Raw genomic sequence first — 24,857 nt, forward strand, 5'->3', positions numbered from 1 at the left:
TATATATCATGTATGTTTGATGCCTATTTGTTTGTTTTGCAGGAGGTAAGGAAAGAGATCAAAAGGACCAGGTTGGAGGAAGATTGTAACAAGGATCTCAAGGAGAAAATTTCAACACCAAGGACTAGATACAAGAAAAATGCCTTCAAAGAACCTCATCAATAAACATCAAAGAAGAAAAGATCTCAAGGTGCTCAAAGGCTCTCACCACATCATGGAAGCATGAGGTTATCACAGACTGTAAAGAAAAATCATTCAACTACCTCAAGGCCATGGTACATAAAGAAAGATAACCTACATGATGGAGGAATGTTTGACAATCTTGAATTCCCTTCGGGAATCCAAGAATCGAAGTCAGTACAAGGAAGAGCTACATTCAACCAGGTGCACCTTTCATCAAGTATATCATGAGCAAGAGGAGGATCGACCAAAGTCATCACAAGACCTACGTCAAACATGATTGAAGAAGCAGATAGTTTCAAAAGAGTTAGTCAAAGTTTGCTTCCCATCATCATCATCATTACACTGAGCAAACTGGATAATGTTGAGCATCAAGAGATATCTCTCAACATCCTTTCATGATGATGAATCAAATCAAGTCTACAAAGTGCAAGATTGAGGTGGCATCCCAATCACTACACCAATCCGAAGGGTCCACATCAATGCGTCTAAGTTCAATGAATCAAGCTCATATATGAAGGCACAAACTCCGATGTACCTATCCCTGATACCTTTTGGTCCACATTCTCTTAATGTAATTTTCTCATTGGCTAAGGAGAGTTTGTTGTAACAAACCCTAATTAGGGATTTCATTGTAAAATCTTAGTCGTTGATAGACATTTAATCTTGGTTGTTAATTGCAAATGAGCTCTCTATATAAAGCTCAAGCTCTTCATTTGTAAAGGTTAATAGCAAGTAGAATAGCTAATAGTCAATAGATAGTCTTAAGAGAATAGAATAGTAATTAGAGTAGAGTAGGAGGAGAAGGCAGAAATTGTTGCCTAAGTTGTAAATAAACTCCATTTTCATTGAAGTTATGGTGAAGTGTGTTGTTTCTTTATAACATGCATGGTTTCTTGTTGGATCTTCATGTTAGATGATAAATAATTAGATTGAATGGAAGAATTTGTTGAATGCATTTGTGTGGAATCCGCCCAATCCATACCACTAGCCTCTTACTGATTGTAAGTGTGCCTTGTGTGGTCAACTGGAATGATATGAGCTTAACTTCGAATCGTTATTCATCCATTGCTTATGTATTAACTTGAATGGTGATCAATGTTTGATGGTATCGATTCGAACATCTTTGAAATGTCCTTAGAAGATTGCACTGAGCTTGTGTCAAATTGTTCAAGTTGATGGTGAGACCTCGCTCGGTAGGGTTCCATATAGTCATTCATCTATGTTCTTACATTCTAGGCCTTACAATAGACCTTCTCAACCCTTTACCTTTTGCCGTTTTTTCAAAATCAAGCTAGTTTAGGACAAAGAGCATCACCATATAGCAACATCAGATGATTGAGTTCTAACAAATCAAGCATTCAAGCATTCGAATGTAAGTGCCCTTGTGATTCCAACATAATCACATCAACCAACAAAGCTTATCCACATGTAGTGACCCTAAATTCATGAACATTGGAGTCGTCTCGAATGATCCTTAAGCTAATCTTCAGCATCCGAGAGATTTTGTTCAAGAGAGGATAAGATACTTAAAGTATTTTATTTTGTGTTCACATGTGCCTAAAAAACACATCAACAGACAGTGGCAAAGACTCAGAGAACTCTGATTTTGATGCAGTGTTAGGATATGCAGATTAGGGCAGCAGTGTACTTTGTTTTTTTGTATATCGTAATTGAAAATGAAACTATATGGCAGCAGTGTAGACTTTGGGTATTTTGTATGTTATTTTTTTAATATCACATGCATATTGACAATGAATTCTAAATTATGAGTGCATATTGAGTATTGACAATGAATTTTGAACACAAATGTTGTATGTTAAAACTTAAGGTTTTAAAATGATTTCATATGCATGCTATATCCATGTTTTCATATGCATATAATATATATATGCATGCTTTATCCATGTGTTCATATGAACATTCAAAATTTCCCTATATATTTTAAATCTTCCCTATGTTTTATATAGCCATCTCCTTTGCTTTCCCCTAGCCATCCCCAAAATTGGCAAAAAAAATATGCAGTCCCGGAAACCCATCCCCCCGTCCCCATCCTGGAAACTTAGAGTAATGTAGTATATATCTTTACAAAAACACTGAAAATTTGTTCTTCTTCAATTGATCACCAAAGGAAATTAAATAAGAAAATCCATATACAAAGTTCAAACCAACAAATTAACTATATACTATATAGTAAAGTAAGATACTAGAGATTTTCGTAGTTCAACAATTTTGTAGTGCAACACCTAATAACACAAAAATATCCAAATTGTTCTCAAGATAAAAAGTTTATAGGGATACCTCTCTCATCTTGTCGTTTTCGTTTTTCCCTTGGAACAAAGGTGCCGTCAGCCTTTGCAATAGCATCTGACTTTGTTTTTGCATATTGTATCCTCTGCAGTCCAAAACAGGATTACATTTCAGAACATCCCATATAGTATTAACAATAGAGAGATTTTATGGCACTAATATGATGCACTAACCTATTTCTCAACAGTTGTTTCTAAAATTGCATCTTTTAGAATCCAATCTTATAAGATTGTTCAACAATGGTCGTATATTACTTTTATCAAGACTTCCAAGGTCCTTTGGCTACATTTAACTTGTTAAAAAATAATAGCTTTGATTTTCATAAGAAACTTAAGACTGGAGTAGAACAAGAATCTCCCAATCAATCAAAAATAATAGCTGGCATGACTAAAATGAGCCAAACTAACTCTGAAATTCTGAAACTTTAAATATTTTAAATGAATTTAGCTAAAACTCTGAAACAGATTTTTTAGTGATTTAAATACAATCTATTTTTATGATAGAATAAAGACACTAAAATGATAACAACCAATAATCACGACAACTCATCTCACAGGTGAGCCACCCCCAACCAATCCCCTCTGTAGAAGTGCTGATTCAACCAGATGACACAATTTCAATTCTCATAAAATTATTAAATACCTTCAGACAACGAACCCTTCTCTCAATATTACTTATCTTTGCTTGATCATAAAAGCAATCTAAAAATTTCTATAGCCTTTGTAAGGCTTTATTTGTTCTACTTCACTATATAAACTAATCGTCATCTCTAAGCATGGACAAGACAAGTATATGCATGAATTGCAACTAACATGAATAGACTGCAATTGAACATAACTAAAAAATTGTGCTTTCTCTATATCTAGGAAGATTAAGTTCACCATAAGCTTATTATGCAAAACAAGTAAACTCATTTTTTATATGTGCTGTTTGAGAGATTACTAGTTAAACAGGCAATTCTCAATTTTAAAAAATTACTAGGATTATATGGGATCCAGTTTGAGAGATGAAAAGGAGCACAAAACTGTCATTCTGATAGAACCCTGATTGACCGTTTAGTTATTAGCTTAAACGTGAGCATCATTTGGGATTCACTCATAATGTATTACTGCTTATCAGTATTATTTAATCCTCAGAATATGGTGGTTACTTTGCAGGTTTCCTCTCATGTGTTTAACTTGGATGCATTATCATTGTCAGTGTGTACTCATTCATATGTATAACATGAATGCAATGGTGAGAGTTACCATCTCGTTACAAGGACTTTCCCTAACCCAACCAGGAGGATGAGCTTCTCTGTGCAAAAAAAGAGAAAATATGAAGCCTGAAAAGAATTTATTTGATCTTTTTAGCAAAAAAAGGAGTTGGCAAATCGTAAAAAAATATTGACATCAAACTCTGGGTCAGTCCATTGTGTAGTTCAAACAAGTCAGGTTTGATTCCAGAAACCCCCAGATATGAGACCATTCAAGCCAAAGATTGTCCAGATCCACCTCACCTTACACTTGAGAAAAATCTGAAGATGAAGCTTACATGCATAATGTTTTGGTAAATAATTGAATGAATTAAATAAATGATCGAAAGATCATTTAAAGAATTACAAAACCGATGTTTCAAAAAGAAACAATCGTAAAATAGAAACTACCTAATATTTACATAAGTTACAATATTGACTATTAATATTAAATAACGAGATATTATTCTAATACCCTCCCTCCCTTAATGGTCAATCTATCAACTACACCAAGTTGCCCCCTAAATTTTACAAACTTGTCCAGGCTCAAAGACTTGGTGAGGATATCTGTTGTCTAATCCGCCATCAGAACATATAGCAACTGAACTAATCCATCTTCAACCAGCTTTCAAATGAAATAACAATGAAGTTCAACATGCTTGGTTCTCTCATGGAAGACCGGATTTTTGGCCAGTTTGAGCACCACTTGATTGTCACAGTAAAGGGGAGTAGAATCTGCTTGAGACATTTGCATGTCTGAAAGCATCCGTTGGAGCCAAACTGCCTCACAAGCTGCCTTAACTATTCCTCGATACTCTGCTTCTGTAGAGGAAAGAGCCACTGCCTGCTGCTTCTTGCTAGTCCATGTGACTGCACCAGATCTCAAACTGAAAACATACCCAGATGTTGATTTTTTGTCATCAATGGAACCTACCCAATCTGAGTCTATAAAACCAATGAGTCTAGGATCGTGACTTCTGTTGTACAGAAAACCAAAATCAGAAGTGCCTTCACATAATGCAGCACACGCTTCACTGCTACCCAATGATCAGCCTTGGGGGCAGTCATTAAGCATAAAATGTAGCTCACTACAAAACCGAGATCAAGCCTAGTAGCAATAAGGTAGATGACACTGCCCACCGGTTGCCTGAATGTTGATTCATTCACCACAGGTGAATCAGATTTGGCTGTCGGCTTCAGCCCTTTCTCCATAGGTGTGGATGTAGGTTTGCAGTATTGCATCCTAAAACTTGTCCAACAGACTGTGGGCATACTTAGACTGAGATAAGAACATACTACCTTCAGTCTACCAAACTTCAACACCTAAACAATAGTGCAGAAATCTCAAATCTATCATGTCAAAGGATTGGCACAAACTCTATTTCATCTAATCAATCAAAAGTGTCAAACTACCAGTGATAATTAGGTCATCAACATAGACAACAAGGAGAAGAATATCACTACCAATGTTTTTGACATACAGATTAGAATCAGATGAACTCCTCTGAAAGCCATTATCTATGAGGTACTTGTCAATTTTTATGTACCAAGGCCGAGGAGCTTGTTTCAAGCCATTGAGTGCTTTCACCAGTCTGCACACCTGATGTTCTTTTCCAGCAACCTTAAACCCTGGAGGCTGCGTCATGTAGACCTCTTGTTGCAACTCACCATTGAGGAATGCACTCTTAACATCCATTTGATGGACTTTCCAACCAAACTGAGTTGTCAAGGCAAGAACAAGCTATATGGTACTCATTTTGGCCGTAAGAGCAAAAGTCTCCTCATAGTCAATGCCTTCCTTCTGTGAGAACCCCCTAGCAACTAGACGAGCTTTGTACTTGTCAAGGGTTCCATCAACTTTGTACTTAACTTTATACACCCATTTGCAACTAATGGGCTTCTTCCCTGGAGGAAGATCAGAGAGGACCCAAGTGTTATTCTTCACAAGACTATGGTGTTCAGCTTCCATAGCCTTTTCCCACTCAGGAATTCCTTTAGCCTCAGAATATGTTTTGAGGCTCAAAAACACTATGAATGTTGGCCATGAAAGCAAAGTTGATTATATTTTGTTGCTTGCTCTTATTTCTGGAAGATCCACCCTCATTGAGCTCATCAGGTCAAAGATCACTTATGGTTTTAGCCCTCATTTAGGCCAGAGAGTAGAAGAGCGAACATCAAATGCAGGAGGAAAAACTGGAACAAGATCTGCAACAAGTTCAACGGGAGGATGATCAATATCATCCAGAGGAAATTAAGGTAGTACATCATCAAATTCAGAGTCAGCATCATCCCTCCCATCAAGTGAACCAAATGGAAGACGGACACCCAAATCAGTAGCCTTCAAAGGCTGGTCCTCAGAATTCTACTCAGACGAGGAAAGCTGAAAAGGTCCTCATTCTTCATCAAAGACAACATCACGACTGAAGATAAGACGATCATTGTCTACATCAATCAGCCGATAAGCCTTGTGGTTGTCATTGTACCCTGTGAACATAAGTTTCCGACTCTTGGAATCCAACTTGGAGCACTTGGCATTTGGAATCCATACATATGCTAAAGAGCCAACAACTTTTAGATGACCGATCCTAGGTTTGCGACCATTCCGGGATGCCTCAAGAGTTTTCCCTTTAACAGCCTGTGTGGGAGACCAATTAAGGAGATGGACTGCAGTAAATATTGCTGCTGCCCAAAATTTCTTAGCAACACTCGTGTGTTCCAACATTGAACTAGCCATTTCAGTGATAGTGCAGTTGCAACGTTCTACAGCACCGTTCTGTTGAGGAGTGTAGGGTGTGGTTAACTGGCGTTTGATGCCGTGTGTATCACAGAAGTTGGAGAAAGTAGTAGAACAAAACACCCCCCCATTATTTGACCTAAGAGTGACTATAGGACAGCCTGACTCTTTTTCTACTAAGGCCTTAAACTTCTGAAATACTAATAAACACATGTTTTCTATCTAAGAAAGTACACCCACATTTTACAACTGAAATCATCAACAAAAAGCAAGAAATACATGGAACCAGTAACAGAAGGTGTATTCATTGGACCACATACATCAACATGTACCAACTGCAATACATTTGAGGCTCGCCATGAGTCACCATCCATGAATGGTGTCCTATGTTGCTTTCCAACCTGACAAGCTCCACAAAGTCAATGATTCTGAGACTTAATTTCAAGTAGGCCAAGAACAAGATCCTCCCGAACAAGCTGAGCAAGATAGTGAATATTTAGATGGTTGTAAAGTTGATGCCAGAGGTTGATAGAAGATGATTTAGTTGCAAAGGCATGCTCAAGAGAATCACCTGTATCCACAAGTCTGTAAAGACCATGATCCTCGATGCCAATAGCCACAGTAGTGCGAGTTGCAAGATCAACAATCGAACAATTGTGTGAACTAAATACCACATCAAGCTAAGGAGAATGCCGCATAATCTGGCTCACAGAGAGAAGGTTCAGTTCCATGCCAAGAACGTAGTAGACATTGAGGAATATGAGATTCCTCCCACCAAACTATATCTGAACATTGCCCTTGCCAACAACAATATACTCTTCACTTCCTCCAAAAATGACTGAATCGGTGAAAGGTGAGAAATTTGTGAACCAATCACGCTGATGAGTGAAGTGTTGAGAGGCACCGGAGTCTATGTACCAAGTAGAAGATTTCACATGATCTACAGGACGCTTCGCCATGAAAGCGTAGAATGCAGATTCTTTCTGCTGAATCTACTCTAAGTGCTCTACGACATTGGCCTTAGGATGAGACCCTCCCTGCTTCTGCTATTTGGAAGCTATCCGATTCCCACAATCGTTGACCAAGTGACCAAATTTGTGGCAATAGTTACATTAAACTTCTTCTTCTTCGAGCTATCCTGAGACTGACTGGGGCCTTTTTGCTTAAATGACTGAGATTTGCCTTTATCCTTGTGAAAGGATTTGGCTGCAAAAGCTTGCTCGGTGGAGGACGAAGTGGCACTGTTACCAAATTGTTGTTTCCAACACTGTATAAGTTTGGTGCATAAGTCTAGAAACTTTAAGTCAACATTCGTGGAAGTAAAGTTGAGTGTTTCTATGAAGTGCTCATAGGATTCAAGCAGACTCTTCAGGGTGATTACTACCATATCCTCTTCCTCCATTGTCTGTCCAATTGCGCCCAGCTGATCCCGAATGTCCTTAATCTTTGTCAAATGCTCCTGTAAAGACATATGCTCATCCATCATAATAGAAAATAGCTGGTTCTTCAGGAAGAACAATCGGCTCTTATCTGATGTCTCATGGAGATCCTTCAGAATAGTCCAGGTCTCTACAGTTGTCTTGTCGGATGCCACTTGCAACAGTTGATCATCAATAATAGAAAGTTTGAGAAGCATAACCGCTTCCTGGTTGCACTTGTCAAACTTATCTTGATCTTGTCCAGCTGTGGTAGGACGAGCCTCTTTACCCAAAACGAGATCATCGAAGCAACGATATTCGAAGATGGTCATCATCCATTGCTTCCATGTGTTATATATTTTGTCGTTGAATCGTTGACTGCCTTCCAACATGATGTTGGTTAATGACGCCATCTTGCACGCTTTCCGAGTCGCGAAAAAAAGAGAAATTTTGAAAAGGCAAAAAACTGATTACAAAATATGAGGCACGGATCCCAATGTAAAAATAGAGGCAGATTCAAGTACAGACATCGATAAATATGAAATGCCGCTGGCACAATTCCCGAGGTAAAATTTTCAACAAACCCAAAAAATTTCGACGAAGACCCAAAAAAATATGGGAAGAACCCACAAGGAATCTGTTGTTGAAAATCAATTCCAGCAAAAATCCAAGGGTTTTCTACAAATCCCTAGCCGAAATACACAAAAATGTATGAAATTCATCACAAGTCGAAAGAAGCAAAAACCCACAAACCAAGTTCTACAAAATGCAGAGAAGCCGGAAGGCTAAAAAACGAATCCTCAGGCAAGTGTGGCCGAAAAATAATCCCGCACAAAAAAAAAAAAAAAAATCCGCCACAAGAGACTGGTAGACTTAGGGTTGCCGCAGGGAGCCGCAAAAAGAAGAATTTCTTCGCACATACAAAGACCCTAAAAATCACGTCACGCAAAATGAATCGTGTTGCAAGCGGTGAAGAAAAGACACAAAATCGCAAACAAAAAAGTCGTCATGTGTTTTAACACAAAACCTGTCGCCAGAGAAGATTGCAGGTCATGTGCGATCATGGAAGAAAAAAACACGAGTTGCAGAAGAAAAGGATCACATGAAAAAAAATCACGGGAGGTCACTGCTACAGAGAGATGCACGCAAGAAAGACCGTGCACAGGCAGACATCCAAAAAAACCTCAAACGCGATTTTCAAAAGAGATTATTTTCAAAAATCTTCAAAAAACTTGAAAAATTTCTTTTGAAAAATTTAGAAAAAAACGAATTTTTGATCTTTTCACTGTGTTACCATGTTTTGGTAAATAATTGAATGAATGAAAGAAACGATCGAAAGATCATTTGAAGAATTACAAAACCGATGTTTCTAAAAAGAAACAATCATAAAATATAAACTACCTAATATTTACATAAGTTACAATATTGACCATTAATAATAAATAACCAGATATTATTCTAATACATAAAAGGGAGTAAATCATATTATTAAGTGATTTATATTATACGTGTTAACCACATATTTTTTGTTCACTCCAAATCATGATTCATAATTCACATACCAAAAATTTGGGTGATTTTGAGACACATTAAATGTCAGTTGTACAAGTCCTCATCAAATCAAACTTCATTGATGTATGTTACTAACTTACTACTGCAAACTTAAAACCAGCAATTGCAATTTGTAGTCAGTTCTCCAGAGTCAAAAGCCAGAAATGGCGATTCAGAAGAGTTTCTGCTAGATCAAAAATTAGTGACAGCAGTCTAGAAAAAAAACCATCTTGGCATCCGCCTCTACATCAAGTCTACGCCACATGGGATTACATCAATTGCAAAACAATAAGGCATAGTTTCAATGAGAGAATATTGCTTCTTCTATGACATGGATTGGATATTTCTGCACCACATAATAAACCTCTTGTGCTAAAGGAGTTTTCTAAAACATTTTGCAAAACAAATTTGAGGTTTCTCATGTTTTTGTTGCTAAATTACAAGATTTCAAATTTTTTAACTCCCTTTTATCACGGGCTATGACCATGGGAGTTGATTTTGAATGATGGAGAGTAAAATTGGAGTCATGAGTTTTCAAGGAAAAGAGTGTTTGTGAATGCCACTTGGATAGAGTTATGCATGCAATGGGTAAATGGTGGTTGCCATATTTATGTGCAGAGAGTATGATACACCCACAATACATAACAACAATGGTCAATAATTAAATTGTGTCATCCATAGATTAAAAAACTAGCATATGAATGAGGATTTAGTATCCAATGGAATAAACCAGAAACACAAATATCAATCAAAATGCAATTGAATGTGAATTTCAAGTGTCTAAGAATAATCATGAGTTAGAAATTTGCACTTGCAGACAAAGGGACGATAATAATTAATTTTTTTGTTGTGAGTTTTAAAAGTGATTCATGTTACTAAATGTTCTCACAACTATGTGTTCAGCTTCTGATCCCTGCCTTGTGTTTAAAGTTTAAGCAGTTTAAAAAGCATTTCAGTTTGAAGTGTTAGATTAGAAAAACATATGGCATGCAAAGACTAATATTATGTCATGTCCAATAATAAATGTACCAAGTATATATATATTCATGTATTATGATTTTTTATCAGAATTCAGATATTGGTTCTGATCAGTTTTTTCCTTAAATTTCTACCATTAATCATTAATTTAAATTGTTCCTGATCTGAAAATAACAAAAACAAATATTTATTAATACTCTAACTAATGTGAATCATTGTTAATTATTAAATTAATGGTATATATTAATAAATAACTATTAATATTAATGGTGTTGAATTCTTAAGTAAATCACATGGGGCAATACTACATTCCTAAAGATCGTAACCCCGGGCGATAGTCAAAATAATGGTGGACGTGACTTTTAGCAAGTCACGTCTTTTCTGAAGAGGCGTGACTTTGTATCCCCACGGGATATTTATGTGTGTGAGATTGCATTCCACACAGGGAAGAAAGAATTAAGGAGAAGATTACGGGCAGAAAGAAAGAGTTATCGCCAGCAGAAACATTGGGACTTAACAGTGAAAGGAGTCGCTTCAGGTATGTTTCTACCGTCCAAAAGGATGTATGGTAATTATTGTTTAAGAGTGCAATAAGAGTAATACAGTCACAGTATGATACGTGTATAAACCACTTTCACAGTTAATAAATCTGTTAACAGTCTGCTATGTAATACAAAGTAATATACAGTATCTCTAAAATTCGATAATATGTATCTGGATTAACAATGAAATAAGCCACAATATAGCACAGCAAGTTTCCTACTGGATTCGTATTCTGTCATACTGATATAATAATAATAAAATTACCTTTAAGGAAAATGTAAATTATGAACTGATGAAATACTAACAGGTTAATTATATAAATCTGAACTAAACCTTTTGAACAGTTCTATGTTAATAACATAATAACAGTTAATAGAAATCATAATCTACATTTACAATGAAATTATTAATCTACACTTAAATGGGTATCATTCCAGGGAGGTAAAGGGATTTGTAGAAGGGAATACTGTCCACCCAAGTAGGCCACCTACTGAATCATAATAAATCGGTAGACCAGGAGGGCAGGTGACCGCTACTGGTCTTGGGTTTGGCAGAGTTAAGCCACCACTACCATCCACTGGCTCCCTGGCATAATAAAATTAATTAATTATGAAATAAGGTTTAATCAAGGGGATAAGACCCACGCCATAATGAGTAGGCTACCTTGGTGGGTGATTAATCTACTGCCAGGGCCAAAAGGGCTTGATGACCGCTTTTGGGCTCAGAATGGGACGGTTGGGCAAACCTGGTCATACATTTGTTTCCAAAACATATAATAAAATGAATTCTACTAACAATCCTTTACATATAATTGTATAACTAGTGATTTATGAGTACAGGTGTCTTATAGGATTTAATAGAAAAGTTCCTTTTGGTAAGATAACTCTCTGTTTCTGATTTATTTTCCTATTTGTTAATTCAGGCAAACATATCTGTGTATATATATTTAGTAGGGGACATTACATATTAAGTTATTTAGATTGGCAGAGACAAAAATATGAATTGAAATAGCCATTTTAAAACTCATGTCTCATAATGCGTCGCCTCCATTATTTAAAAGCGGTGTTTGAAATAAAAATTCCAATCTCACCCAACACAGAGTGATGGAAGTAATTTAAGCTAAGCATTCACCCAACAGAGTGATGAAAGTAATAAAGTTCAAATCTCACCCAAAAAAGAGTGACGGAACCATATTAGTCGCAGTGGGCTATCAAATTGCATGTAAAAGTTTGTTTCAAACGATTGAGATATTTTTTTGCAGATGGTGTAGTTATTTCAAAGCTAAGAGCCAAAATCATGGAGTTGCAAAGAAAGGTGATGGGGGTTCGCTTGTAAAAGGCGTTTCAAAGGGGCAAGATTCAGCATAGAAGAGCAGATCTCAGCCATTAGAAATTACAGATTCATGAAGTGTTTTCCTTACTGAACACAAGTGATGACTTCTTTCAGAAACACCTTTTCCTTTAGCTACAAATTGCAAACAATATCAATCAGTAAGGAGATTGCTCTTCAAATGCTTGATTTTTAAAAGAGAATCTTTTCTCATGAGGACACAAGTATCTGGTCTATAAAGACAGTGAGCTGCTGCTCACAAATTGCAAACATAATTGACAGCCATAGAATCAAATAGCACTGCACATGGATTACCTGGCAGAAGCATCAGCATTCAGCAGAAAAAATAAAGAAAAACATAGTGCCCATATGCATATTCCTTTCAATCGCACTCATCATGCAGCAAAATTATTATGATGGAAAAGTGCTTCACTTCATAAATATGTGACTGAACAGCAAGGAAGATTATGCATGAAACATGAAGCACTCGCAGATTGCTGTCTTCTAAATTCAAACTGATCCCAAAATAGTTTCCTTCATCAACACCTAGTTGAATATGAAAGAATTGATATTGTGCAGCCATGCAAGTTGAGGTCGATGCCAAAGAGGCTGTATAAATTGAAAAAGAGCTATAGTGGAAGTACAGCCCACAGCAGAAAATAATAGGGACCAAGTAAAATAGAGAACCTTTAAAATTACCAAAAGAAGAAAAATAATGTGAAGTGCTTAGGATGACCACACTGACGATAATCTGCATGGAAAGTTGATAAAAACAAAATGTGTGGACTGGAGCAGACAGCAAGGAGCATTAGAGTCAAATCCCAAAAATGCTAAAATGGAGCACTGCTGTTAGAAGACAAAAGAGGCTTAAGTATGCACATTAAGTGCTCATAAAAGGAAATTCAAATTATGCAGTAACTTTGAAGTCAGTTAGCTTATGAACACTCATTCCAGCCTACAAAAGTCTTTTTCAAGCATCCATGTGGTGTATATCCACATTTAGAAAACTTACACTCAGAAAAGTCTACAGCAAATCTGGAGCATTTAAGGCAAAAAAAAGTGCAGGCAAACATTCTGGCTTTGCAATAGCTTTGCATTGATTTCTTCTCAGAAGTAAGTGAAACATCAGGCTTGTGAAAATTAAAAAGTAAGAACCTTATCTGCCCAGACTAAAAAGTTATTTCTGAATCCCAATGAGGACATGCATCCATAGTAGCTTCATTCATGGGAGCATTGTCCTTATGAATCTTCTTGCCTGGTTTAGTTATAAAAAGAAATCCTCTGTGAAAATAATGGCCTTTATCCTTTGAATGGGACACAGAAAAGAAACAGTAGAAAACAGGGTGGTTTTATTAACCAACATTTGCAAAAAAGATATAATTTAAGCTGTCTTAAAAAAATCTCTTTGCCTGATTAGAACAGCTGGGATCATTCTGGCATTGAAAATTGTTTTTCACCCTTCAAATAAGGACAATTTTGCATTATAAAAACAACTCTCCATAACCATCAACTGCCTAAAATCTCTGAAAAGTCATCAACTGCCTAAAATCTCTGAAACGCCATCAATCGCCTAAATTTTCTGAATAGCCATAGCTGCCTAAATCCATCCAGGCCTTGTCAAATTTATTTATTTCCCCATAAATGTTTTGCCTTTATTCCAAAGTCCCTCGCCTCCTCTTCCAATATTGGTTTCCATGAATGACTGTTCACTCTGTCGTCTACTGTTCATTCTGTCATCTACCATAAAGTCCAAAACAAAGCCAAAATGCATTTTTAAGTGAGGTACAAGAGGTTAGAGATATGGACTTCAAATGTATTGACATAGCAGAATAGTCCAAATAAGGTGAACTAGGGCCTAACGCTTGAATTTGCTCTGGTTGACTTATTGTGTTGGAGCTAATGATGGGCAAGCCCTTTCAATCGAGCAGAACAAATTCAAAGATTAGCAAGCGGCATCTCCAATGTTAGCAAACAGACAGTCCACAGTACCCCAATCAATTACTTGATGCTCGAGAATTCCAGAGATTTTCACCTGCAAAACAAACAAGGATAGCATCAAACACATATGATATAGACAGATTTGACCAAACCCCAATCTAATATGCATCCTAAATGATGGTAAAATGGTGACTTGATCTCTGATTTCCATGTCTGATTTTGTGATGTTTTAATGTTTGAGGCCTGGTTCGAGTTTCTGATTTTTCATGTTTTAGGTCTGATCTGCCAAAGTCGTGGATTTTAGCAACTCAAGGACAAACTTGCTCACTTACCCTCTTAGGTCGTGGAATCCACCAAGTCATGGATTTTGGCAAGTCGTGGAATTTCTAGGGTCGTGGATTTTGGTGACCCAAGGATAAACTTGCTTACCTTCCTCAAGTCATTGGTTGCATTGATCACTTTCACTCTTCAACACACTTAGTCGCTCATTTGTTCAAAGTCAAACATCATCATGTTGCACTTACCTTTATCAAGTCGTGGATTTGAGCAATTCAAGGATAAAGCTCATCACACCTCTCCAACTCATTGATTTCGCCAAGTGAAGGATAGCACTATTGCAAGGGTGACTTGATGTTAACTTTCCTTGTCATAGCCACTCTAAGTATTAAGTCACTGAAATCATACACTTCATTATTCCTTCGAAGATTGATCAGTTCCTCTTGAAGTCATGGATTTGTGAAGGTCAAAGACTAATTAATCACTTCACCTCTAACCTGATTTGAGCATTGAGTCCTTCAAGTCGTGGATTTGAGCAAGCTGTAGACAAATTCCTTAATTTCACCTCAAGGTCGGGGATTTCATGAGGTCGTGTATTTCTCCACCTCATGGAATTTTCAATTGCGTCCACACTTTGTCTCATCATGATGCCGATTTTGCCTTTGGTGAGGATTTTATCCTTGAATTTCCTTCCGAAAATCCAAGGAAAAATACTGATACTCCACTTTCATTTCTTCACTCACCTCTCATCTTCACTTATCATCCTCTATTGAGATACAGATTTGCTTGAGGATTATTCAATCACCCCGAGCATCCATCATGGAATTCATGCCTTAGCCATTTATTGCCTGAAGGTTGCATTGTGAAGCCTTACTCAATGAAGACATTGACTCCTATCCAATACTCAAGTACTTTGACAAAAGGAAGCTGAATGTTGTTTGCTCATCTTAGTCCAAGACATGAAAATGTCGACTTGATCACATCCTGACAATCAAAGCACTGCATCTTCTCACAAGCAAAAGGTTAATGACTAAAGAAACTTACTGCCAAGCTACGCAAACTGAGCAAAAGAACTAAGATATGAGCAACAAAATGGAGGTCCCCATTTGCAATGGGGCGATGTGTGAAAACGTCACAACAGAAACGAGAAGGGTGACAAATCAAGCATCATTCATGCATTCTGAGCACCCCACATAAAGTTGTCGGTGCGCCGGAGTCTTCAATCCTCCAAAGTGTACTTTCGACACAGGTCTTCACAGAAATAGATAGAAGTTTTCTTCAAGTCACACTAAAAAGGTGAAAGTAATAGCCAAAGCTAGTTCCCTAACTCCCCCAATCATAAATTTAATCAAGACATGCCAGTGAACAACATAAGTTGGGTTTTCCCTACAAAGAGATGGAAGTAGAAAATATAATTCTGAAAAAAAAATTGAAATTTAGAGGCATATTTTTTATCAGTTGCACAAAACAAATTTCCCAATTTGTTTGGAAAAGTAATGCAATGCCACAATCCCCATTATTTTAAGTCATTCGAACAGAAATTTTGTTTACTAGAAGAAAAAGATGCCTTGGTGAATTATATTAATCAAGTTTGCATCTCATAGGTAAGCATCCAGGTTCCCATTGCATTAGAGATGTATTTCTCTTCCAAAGAGAAGCAAGGGAAGATATCCTGAATGAACAAGCGGACTAATGCAGAGCAGCCTTTGAAGGATACACTTCCAACAAAGTTTATGGCTCAATGGAATTTATCAGTCCCTTTGGGATGCCACACAGTTATTACAAGAAAATTTGAAGGAGGCTAATCTCTCTAAATTATGAACATTATAAGCTATCTGAATCATCGGCTCAGTTGCATATGGAATTTCAAAGCAAGGGTTGGTTCATCCATGTATCTTTTTAAGAGAACTTGGATGTTGAGCAACACATTATGTTGGAATGGTTCCACAGCTTAGAATTTAGAGATGAGGCTCTCAAAAGTTCTAACAAGGTCTTCCCTCCATGCAAAAGGGAACCAAGGTCACAGTAATGATTTTCATCAAATATTTATATTTCATGGCATGGTAACAAATCCTAATCAATAGATCGGTAATTTTTTCCCACTTCCACACAAAGAAGAAGCGTTGTCTCAAGTTTAAAACTATCTCAGCAATAGAGCAGTTTCTTAGCAAAAAGAGAAGTTCCATGACAAGACAACACCCTTTTGATAGTATTGAAGCTAACATGGAGCTAGATGAAGAATAAAGGCCTTATAATGACTCTGATGAAATTTGAGTTTTCAAGTAATCCATCTGTGTCATGTTCAGATACACCTCATCTCAATTTGATTTTATGATGTAAATATTCAGAGTGACTGTTTACGGTGTAATCACTTACATTTGATTTAAATACTTAAATTAAGGTTTAATTGTTTGCTACTTGCGAATATAGGTACATATCTAATTAGTTAAGAAGCAGTTACTACTTAGTTACATAGCTACCTCTCCTTGTAGTAAATAGAACTTGAGGCTCTCTTAGTATGAATCTTGGACTTATAATGCTAGAAGATTCTTGTCAAGTTTATGGTTTGTAATCAGAAATTGTTGAGAGGATTGCTACAAGTTGAATGCTAGGATGGTTGCCATGCTTTATGTTGTTCATCTTTAGCATTTCTCATGCAGTTTATCAATGTTATTTCTATTTAATCGTTGGTCATTGAGTTGGATGTTCTTTCGATTTTTGACTCACCCCAGATCTTTACATTGGTCCAAGTGTATACCTTTTCTTGACATTTTTAGAACAACATTAAAGAGGAGCTGTATCACACTTCCTTGGATGGTGTCTTCTCTTTGTTTTCATTTTGCAATCAAGTATGCATGCCTTCCAAATATCTTTTTCTATTATACTAAAAATATGTATGTGAGATTGCAACTTCCATCATTGTATATTTTTATGCAGTTGGCTTTTATTAAGAGAAGCCTCAGCTCCTACTAGATGAGGAGCTATGTGCCCTCAACAAACTTTAGGCAAACAACAATAGGCATAATATAAATTGTGGAGTAAAAATGGAACTGAAGAAATAAGAAATTTAGATTTTCTGTCAGAAGTAAAAATTATTAGCATGATGAATTCTCATTTGCACTTAATGTAGAGCACAACAACTCTCCAAGTGAAAGAGAAACACATTAAGAAAATAAAACAACCAAAATCTAATTGAAAAATATTATTATTGACGAGGTTCAGTTTACTCTCAAACTCGATCATGAAGTGGATATCAACGAGCATAAAATTGAAAAATATATAAGGTAATTTGTAAATGAAAACAACTTCCTCGCCCAAGGAAGTCTAATATGTCATTTTGGCATCCAAACTTGATTGTGACCTTAAAACAACCTTTTATGCCTTCATTCAAAATGACAAATCATAAGGTAGATTTTCACACTAGGGCTTGTGATGTAACGGACAAAGATAGTTAAAAACACTAAGTAATATTCTGCTAATGCACTATATCCATATAATAGTGGCATATTCTAAGATTTTACCAGTAGTACAAGAAACATAAACCAGTTGTGCATCTAATATTTTGCTTGTGCACTATATCCATATAAATTGGCATATTCTAAGATTTTAACAGGTGTAAAAGATGGATTAAACTAATTACTACATGTAATCTTGAGATAATTTGTTCATCTCAACTTTGATAACAACCTACAAATCACATGATGTGACTAGCTCACCATTGGTTTACTATAGAAGGGAAATCCTTGCATTTTCTGAAGTGCATTGGTAGCAGCTGAGACTTCGTCAAAAACAACCCATGCCTGGCCCCGATGCTTCAAGGTCTTGAAAGCAACAACATCTACAATCTTCCCAAACTGAGAAAATACCGCCTTAAGTGATTGTTTGAGAACTGATTGACAATGCAATTGCAATTATTTAGATAAAAATAAAGATGTTTAGAACTCCAATCACAAAACCAATTTCACTAAAAAATATTGTCACTATTAGATCCATAGATCAAAAATAAATACAAACAATAATTTTAAAATTAGGCATCAAAACACAATACTCATACATAATCATATCATAAAGTACAATATAAATATATGTACCCGCAAATTTATTATATACTTTGATTTATTCTAAGTGACGAAAATGCACACAAAGCAACGAATGAAAGAGAAAAAGAAGGCAAAGAATGCTGCAGGAATTAGGGCAGAACTGCAAAGTGACTTCAAGCAGATCAATTGATGAGGTGATTGTATTGACAAGGATGATTTAGAATATTGTGATAGTGAGGAGGGCAAGTTTGCAAGCTGGCATGGAAGCTGTGGATGAGTCAAGCACGGACCTTGGTGCAGCAGTAAACAATGGCAGTACAACGATTGATCCCTTTATCCTTTTCTCCGAACAGAATAACAAAAAGGAGGTAAAGATATGTGATAATCATTTTTCAGCTTTGCGCAAAGGGTTTATGAATGGGATGGCAAAATATCTTCAAATGCTACTGGGAGTGTTAAAGCTGGTGACAAAAGGAATGGTTCCAAGGTAGTTAATAGTCTTTCCAAAAAATGCAAGAATTCCTCAAACCCATTCCATTTTTATAATGATTTTTCCCAGAAACAAATTGAGACTGCTAAGGTTGCAAATCCTTCCACAAAAGCGGGTTGTAATTTCTCCACTTCCGGACTCACACAAGACTGTTAAAAAGGCTAGGGAAGGACTGATAATGCTCCTATAGAAGGCATGGCCTAGGAAAAGGCTCCTCTTTCTCCTGCTACTGCTACAGAGCACTCGGATGAAAAAAATGATTTGCTGGAGCACTCTCTTCAGGCTATATAGAACATCTTTGGAAGTGGAAGATCAGCTTTCATACACAGATTTTAACTATTTCATAGACTGAGACTAAGATAACCAAACAAATACAAGCCTTTAGGTAAGCCAATTTTGCAGCCCAACTGCTATGCCTTGAAACTATCTTCAGGATTTCCACCCATAGACTCTGGTCCATGGGTGCCTCAACTTTTGGTCGTGAGTAATATCCATTTTTAGCACTTTTCTACTCTAAGAGGATGGCTTCACTTGTCCCAACGATTTCTCTAACCCCTACTAGACACCAGCACTATTGGTACTTGGCAACCAAGTTGCTGCTTCTTTCTATTGACATCATTATTGATAGGCTTGCCCCTTTTCATGTACTCCCTGGATGTACCCAACTCCTTCCCATCAAAGACATCATCACTAAAATTGCCAAAGAGAACACCTAAAAACGGTTATAGACCACCTAGGTCTCCCCCCATGAACCATTTCGCCCCGAGCTAACTTTCCATGTAGAGCATTTCTTCCAAATGGTAGATGGTTTTATTCACTACCTTCATTGTCTCCAGCATCACTGGTCCCATGGCTCAAGGCTTGGCCAGCTCAGAGTGTGCTCTCACCAGTTATAGGTTGAAACTAAATCATCACATCCTCCATCAAGACCGAACTTGTCATCTTTGCTCCCTCTAGAAGGTGGAGAACAAGGAACAATTCATTTTCAAATGCCCCATTTACTATGAGATCCAAGGAAGATTTCACTGTCTCTAAAAGGACTTAAGAACAATCTATCCACTTTCTTCAAATATTCAAACCAACAGTGCTTGGCTCTTTTTCTTTGTGGGGCCTCCATCCACGGAGGGAGTCTAGAGGCCCTAGAGCCCCCCTTTTTTTCCAACCCACGCAGGCAACAGGCAACACAAAACAGCCTTTGAATACCAGTTTCACGTATCAAAGCTCGTAGTTCTGTTAGGCAGCAATTCTCTTAGCAGACCATTACTAAAATCCTTCAACCACAGGAGCAAACAGATAGTATGAGCTTCTTTTCTACTATGAGATCTACACCAAACTTGGATGCTAGTGGGCTTTCTAGAGGAAGTGCTTTAATTCCTCTCACACTGTTCCAGCTTGCCCTTCCATCCTCAGATACTCCCAGCTGAACATTTTCTTTCACAGTGACTGACAATGGCTTAGTCAACTCCTCAATTTCAAATGCATAGATTGTTATTTGATAAGATTTCCTTCTAGGCCTCATTGGCACGTGATTTTGTGGCTCTTGTTCACCTTTGTAATTTCCTTTTCTGAAATAGGATTTAATCATTAATAATAATAATTAAATTAAAATACAAATAAATAAATAATAAAATATAATATACTATAATTACAAGTTAATCAAGTTTAATGAAAAGTCAAGAGGCATGCTATGTAGAATTGTGACTCCCTCAAACATGAGATGTAAAAGGGAGAAAATTTTGTTTGAAAGAGGACAGGAGGAAGGGGGGAAAGAATGGAACATAGAAATTAAGGAAAGGTAAATGAAAGAAGAAGGAATGGGACGTAAATAAGGAAGTGACTCTCTCAAAAAGGCAGAAATAATGAAGGGTTATGACTCTTTCAAAAAGTAATAATTAAGAAAGGTTGTGTCTCTTTCAAAAGGAGATAAGTATGAAGGTTATGACCATTGCAAAGGGTGGACATGGTGAAAAGGTGTGACTCTCCCTCACATTGGAGGATATAAAAAGGAGAAGGTCTCATTTGAGGAGGACATCCAAGGGAGATCAATTTGGAAGATAATTTATTATTCTCAAAGGGCAGCAATGAAGAGTGATGACTCATTTCTTATGAAGAGGTGTGACTTCCCACAATTGAAGATATAAAGAAGAGATCAATTCAATTGAAAAGGGGGAATTGGAGGAATCATCCATAAGATCAAAGAATACAAGAAAGTCAATGGATCAAGGGAGAAATATCTAATATCAGAATTAATAAGGGAGAAAATCAGCAGACTTTGATATTTACAAGGGCAAGATTTAGGGCAATCCCAAAAGGGGGCATTGCAACCTTTCATTGTTATTTGTTAGTTAGACTGTGCTTTATTTGTCTTAAGTACTTTCATTATTTTGATTCTAGGGTTACTCTCTTTTTGAAACTTTCTACTGTTATCTATTGTAACCTCTATTCCTATTGGTTTTCTCATATACTCGGCCTCTCTTGTTATATCAAAAGCTAAGTCTTTCTTGTAATTTGAAGGTTTCCAAGACTCTCGCTGATTTGAAGCTTTTTTGTCATGGGTGAGAGCCGCAATAGATTCCCTCAATTTACCTATCAAAAAAAAGATTATTATATAACTAGCACCAGAACTTAAAAGTGACATTTTTGATGAAAAAGGCAATTGAATAGATTTGTTCTACATATTAAAATTTGTTCTCTTTGATTCAAAAAGCCTAATTTTTGGATTTCTCTCAAGCATAAAAAGACTTTCCTTGGAGGAGCTACAGCTCATGGTAGCTCACATATGTTGCATAATCCCAGCAATAATGGTAGCCTGTAAAAAAACCAGTCAAATAGCAATCTATTACGAACGTTGTCATATCAAGAATGAATCTTATCCATGTTTTGAACGTTGTGAAAGGTTTGGCATTTGATTTTTCTTACTTAGAAGTCATTTTGTACACCCCCTTTTACTTGGCTTTACATGTATTACTTTACAAACTCATTAACAGGTTTGTGTTACTACTGTAAGATATTTCTATTTCCATTTCAAACCCAAAGACAACATGCTCCATTGCACATCAGTATAATCATATCATAAAAAGATTTACTACCAAATTCTTCAAGATACTTTGATACAATTCTATTTCAATGCAAAGCTAGAAATTATAATGCAGTAGATAGTATGCTGTTTCTCACTCTGTAATTTATATAATCATAATTAGGGAGAGCTTGTTCAGATCTTCAATCTTGAATTAATAATATTTTTCAGCATCATTGAAACTCAAGTTTGGGTTTATAATTGGTTTCAATAACATTTTTCAAATAATAAAGAAATATTTGAGCTCCAGTCCCCTGAACTAGATTCATTGAAGTAATAGACATTTGTTGTCATTCAATTACTGTTTAATAAAAAAGAAATGGGTATATTACCGACCAAAAATAAAAATAAAAAAGAAATGGGTGAATAAAAGTAGCTTACGCTGAAACACAAATAAAATTATATATTGTGCTTTGTAGTAGACGATCTTTTACCTTCTTTGTATTGATTAGCCACTAATTTACCTCCAAAACATTCACCAAAATTGACCTTATAAGTAAATGAAAATGGGTACAAGAAATGCCAAATTTATAAGAATGCCCAGAAATTAAATAGTGCAGAAACATCCACACAAAAATTTTATATATATAGTATGCATTCTTTTGAGCATATAAGGTCCAAAGAATTCAAACATAAATAGTTTAAGACTTTCAAAATTATAAAACTTAATTAATTTGCACAATGTAAGTTAACACTAGTCAAAATTATAAAATTCATCCATTTCCAAGACGAGGACATCCCCAAGGTGTGGGGACTCCAGAGAAACATCCCCCTGCTGTTCCACTACCACCACCACCTGCTAGGGTATGTTTCTAGGATGTCTCCCTCAAAGACGAGACATTTCTGGGACGTCCCTAAGATCCTCAAGGAACTTGATATCCCTCAATGTGCCAAAAATCCCACCCATAGTTGCCAAGAAACTTCATTATAGAAACATGGACCCCCCTCATATAAAATAGCTGTCTCCTTATTCATTTACTCATGTACACTAATTCAATAGGTGTTCTTGTCCCTATACCAAACGCATCACTTGGTAAGTACATTCCCAACCATCCCCTACATCAAACAACTGAAAAAGACAATGATTTTCTTCATGAAAATCAGGCTTTTTCTTAACATTTGGACCACTAACCCTAACCCTAACCCTAATCCTTTGTGGACTGCACCCACACCCTAACTCACAAAAAGTAATAAATTACGATCCCAACCACACTACAACAAATATCAAGTTTCAACAGCATTGAGCAAGGCTGCAAGTTGCAACAGCAAGCTACAAGAGTGAGAAAGACTACAAGAGTAAGAGCATTAGGATAGGAAAAGTGGGAGCATTTGCCAAGTTTCGTCAGTTGAGCAAGAAAATGGCATGCAACATGAAGGTTTGTGGTTTTAAAGGCCTTAATTTGGGCTTGGCACTGCCCCCAAACCCTACCAAAGGTGTTGCCCCTTAACCCCCACCAACCACCACCCCCAAAACAAGGCTCTTAGTCCCTCCATCCCCGCATCTAGAGACTTCACGGAACAAAGCTTTACGACTTTATCTATGCATGCCCTTGTACCCAAAATATTACAAGTATGGAGGCAACTGGAAAAACCCTATGGATGTGTCCCTATGTATCCCTAGGAAATCATGCTCAACACTGGTCAAATAATGTTTCCATCATCAAAACATACCATTTGAAAATTTCCCAAACCACAACTCGATAAATAGTAAATACCCTCCAAAATATGTCATATAATAAAACAAATGAAAAGCTCCCACAATCTTTTCCAAGTAAACTGTGTAGTTTGAAAATTTCCTTGAAGAAAACATCAGCTATCTGAGTAGCTCTATAGTCTGTTGATATTGCAATGAAATGTGCATATTTGGTAAGGCAGTCCACCACTACGTATATAGAATCTTTGCCTTGCACCTTGGGAGGCCCTGTTATGAATTCATGGAAATACTTTCCCATTTTTTATTAGGTATGGGTAGGGGTTGAAGGAGGCCTGCTAGGAAGGTTTAAACTGCCTTGCTCCTTTGGTATGTCATGCATTCTTGAATGTGTTTTAGGACGTCTTTCTTGAGACCCTTCCAAGAATATCTCTCTCTTGCTTATAGGTTTTATAATGCCCTTGGTGTCTTGCTAAGGGGTTATCATGGTATTCTTTGATGATTTTCGCCTTTATCATTGAGCTTGGTACAAGATATATCCTATCCTTGTATAGAATGAGTTCTTCCACCACTTTATATTCTTCATTTTGTAGATTTCCTTCTAGAATGTCATTTGCCCGTGGATATTTGGCATACTCGGCAATAATCAAGTTCTACCAATATGCGAAAATGCTTGTTATGGAGCATAAGTGGGGTTTGTAGGATAGTGCGTCAATTACAATGTTGTTCTTCCCTTTCATGTATTCCGTGTCAAAATTATAAGCTTGTAACTTGCTGACCCATTTTTGTTGACAGTCGTTTAAATCTTTTTGATTTAAGAAAAACCTTAAGTTGTTGTGGTCAGATTTTACAATGAACTTTCCACAAATCAAATATTGTCTCAATTTGGCCAGTGCATGCATAATAGCATAATGTTTTTTGGCTTTTGTAAGTTTGTGACTTCCAAATGCAATCAGATGCTTCTTTACATGAGTATTGCTCCAATGCCTTCCCCAAAAGCATCACACTCTAACTCGAAAGGTAATGTTAAGTCAAGAACGTGAAATATCCCTAAACATAAACAGTAGCAAAATACCAATTTCTTCAACAAAAGACAAAAAGATATATTC

General features: G+C 36.6%; 1 protein-coding gene across 1 annotated transcript in view; it reads right to left on the reverse strand.

The window, feature by feature from the left end:
• LOC131046573 (U1 small nuclear ribonucleoprotein A) overlaps positions 1 to 24,857 on the reverse strand; it is a 108,369-nt gene that overhangs the window by 59,163 nt on the left and 24,349 nt on the right. The window contains exons 2-3 of the mRNA XM_057980336.2: positions 18,208 to 18,380; positions 2,482 to 2,575 (exon numbers count right to left, since the gene is read on the reverse strand). Coding sequence (XP_057836319.1) covers positions 2,482 to 2,575; positions 18,208 to 18,380 — 267 coding nt within the window. The remainder of the gene's footprint in view (positions 1 to 2,481; positions 2,576 to 18,207; positions 18,381 to 24,857) is intronic.

This window comes from Cryptomeria japonica, chromosome 2 (assembly GCF_030272615.1).
Source record: "Cryptomeria japonica chromosome 2, Sugi_1.0, whole genome shotgun sequence".
NCBI classification, from domain to species: domain Eukaryota; kingdom Viridiplantae; phylum Streptophyta; class Pinopsida; order Cupressales; family Cupressaceae; genus Cryptomeria; species Cryptomeria japonica.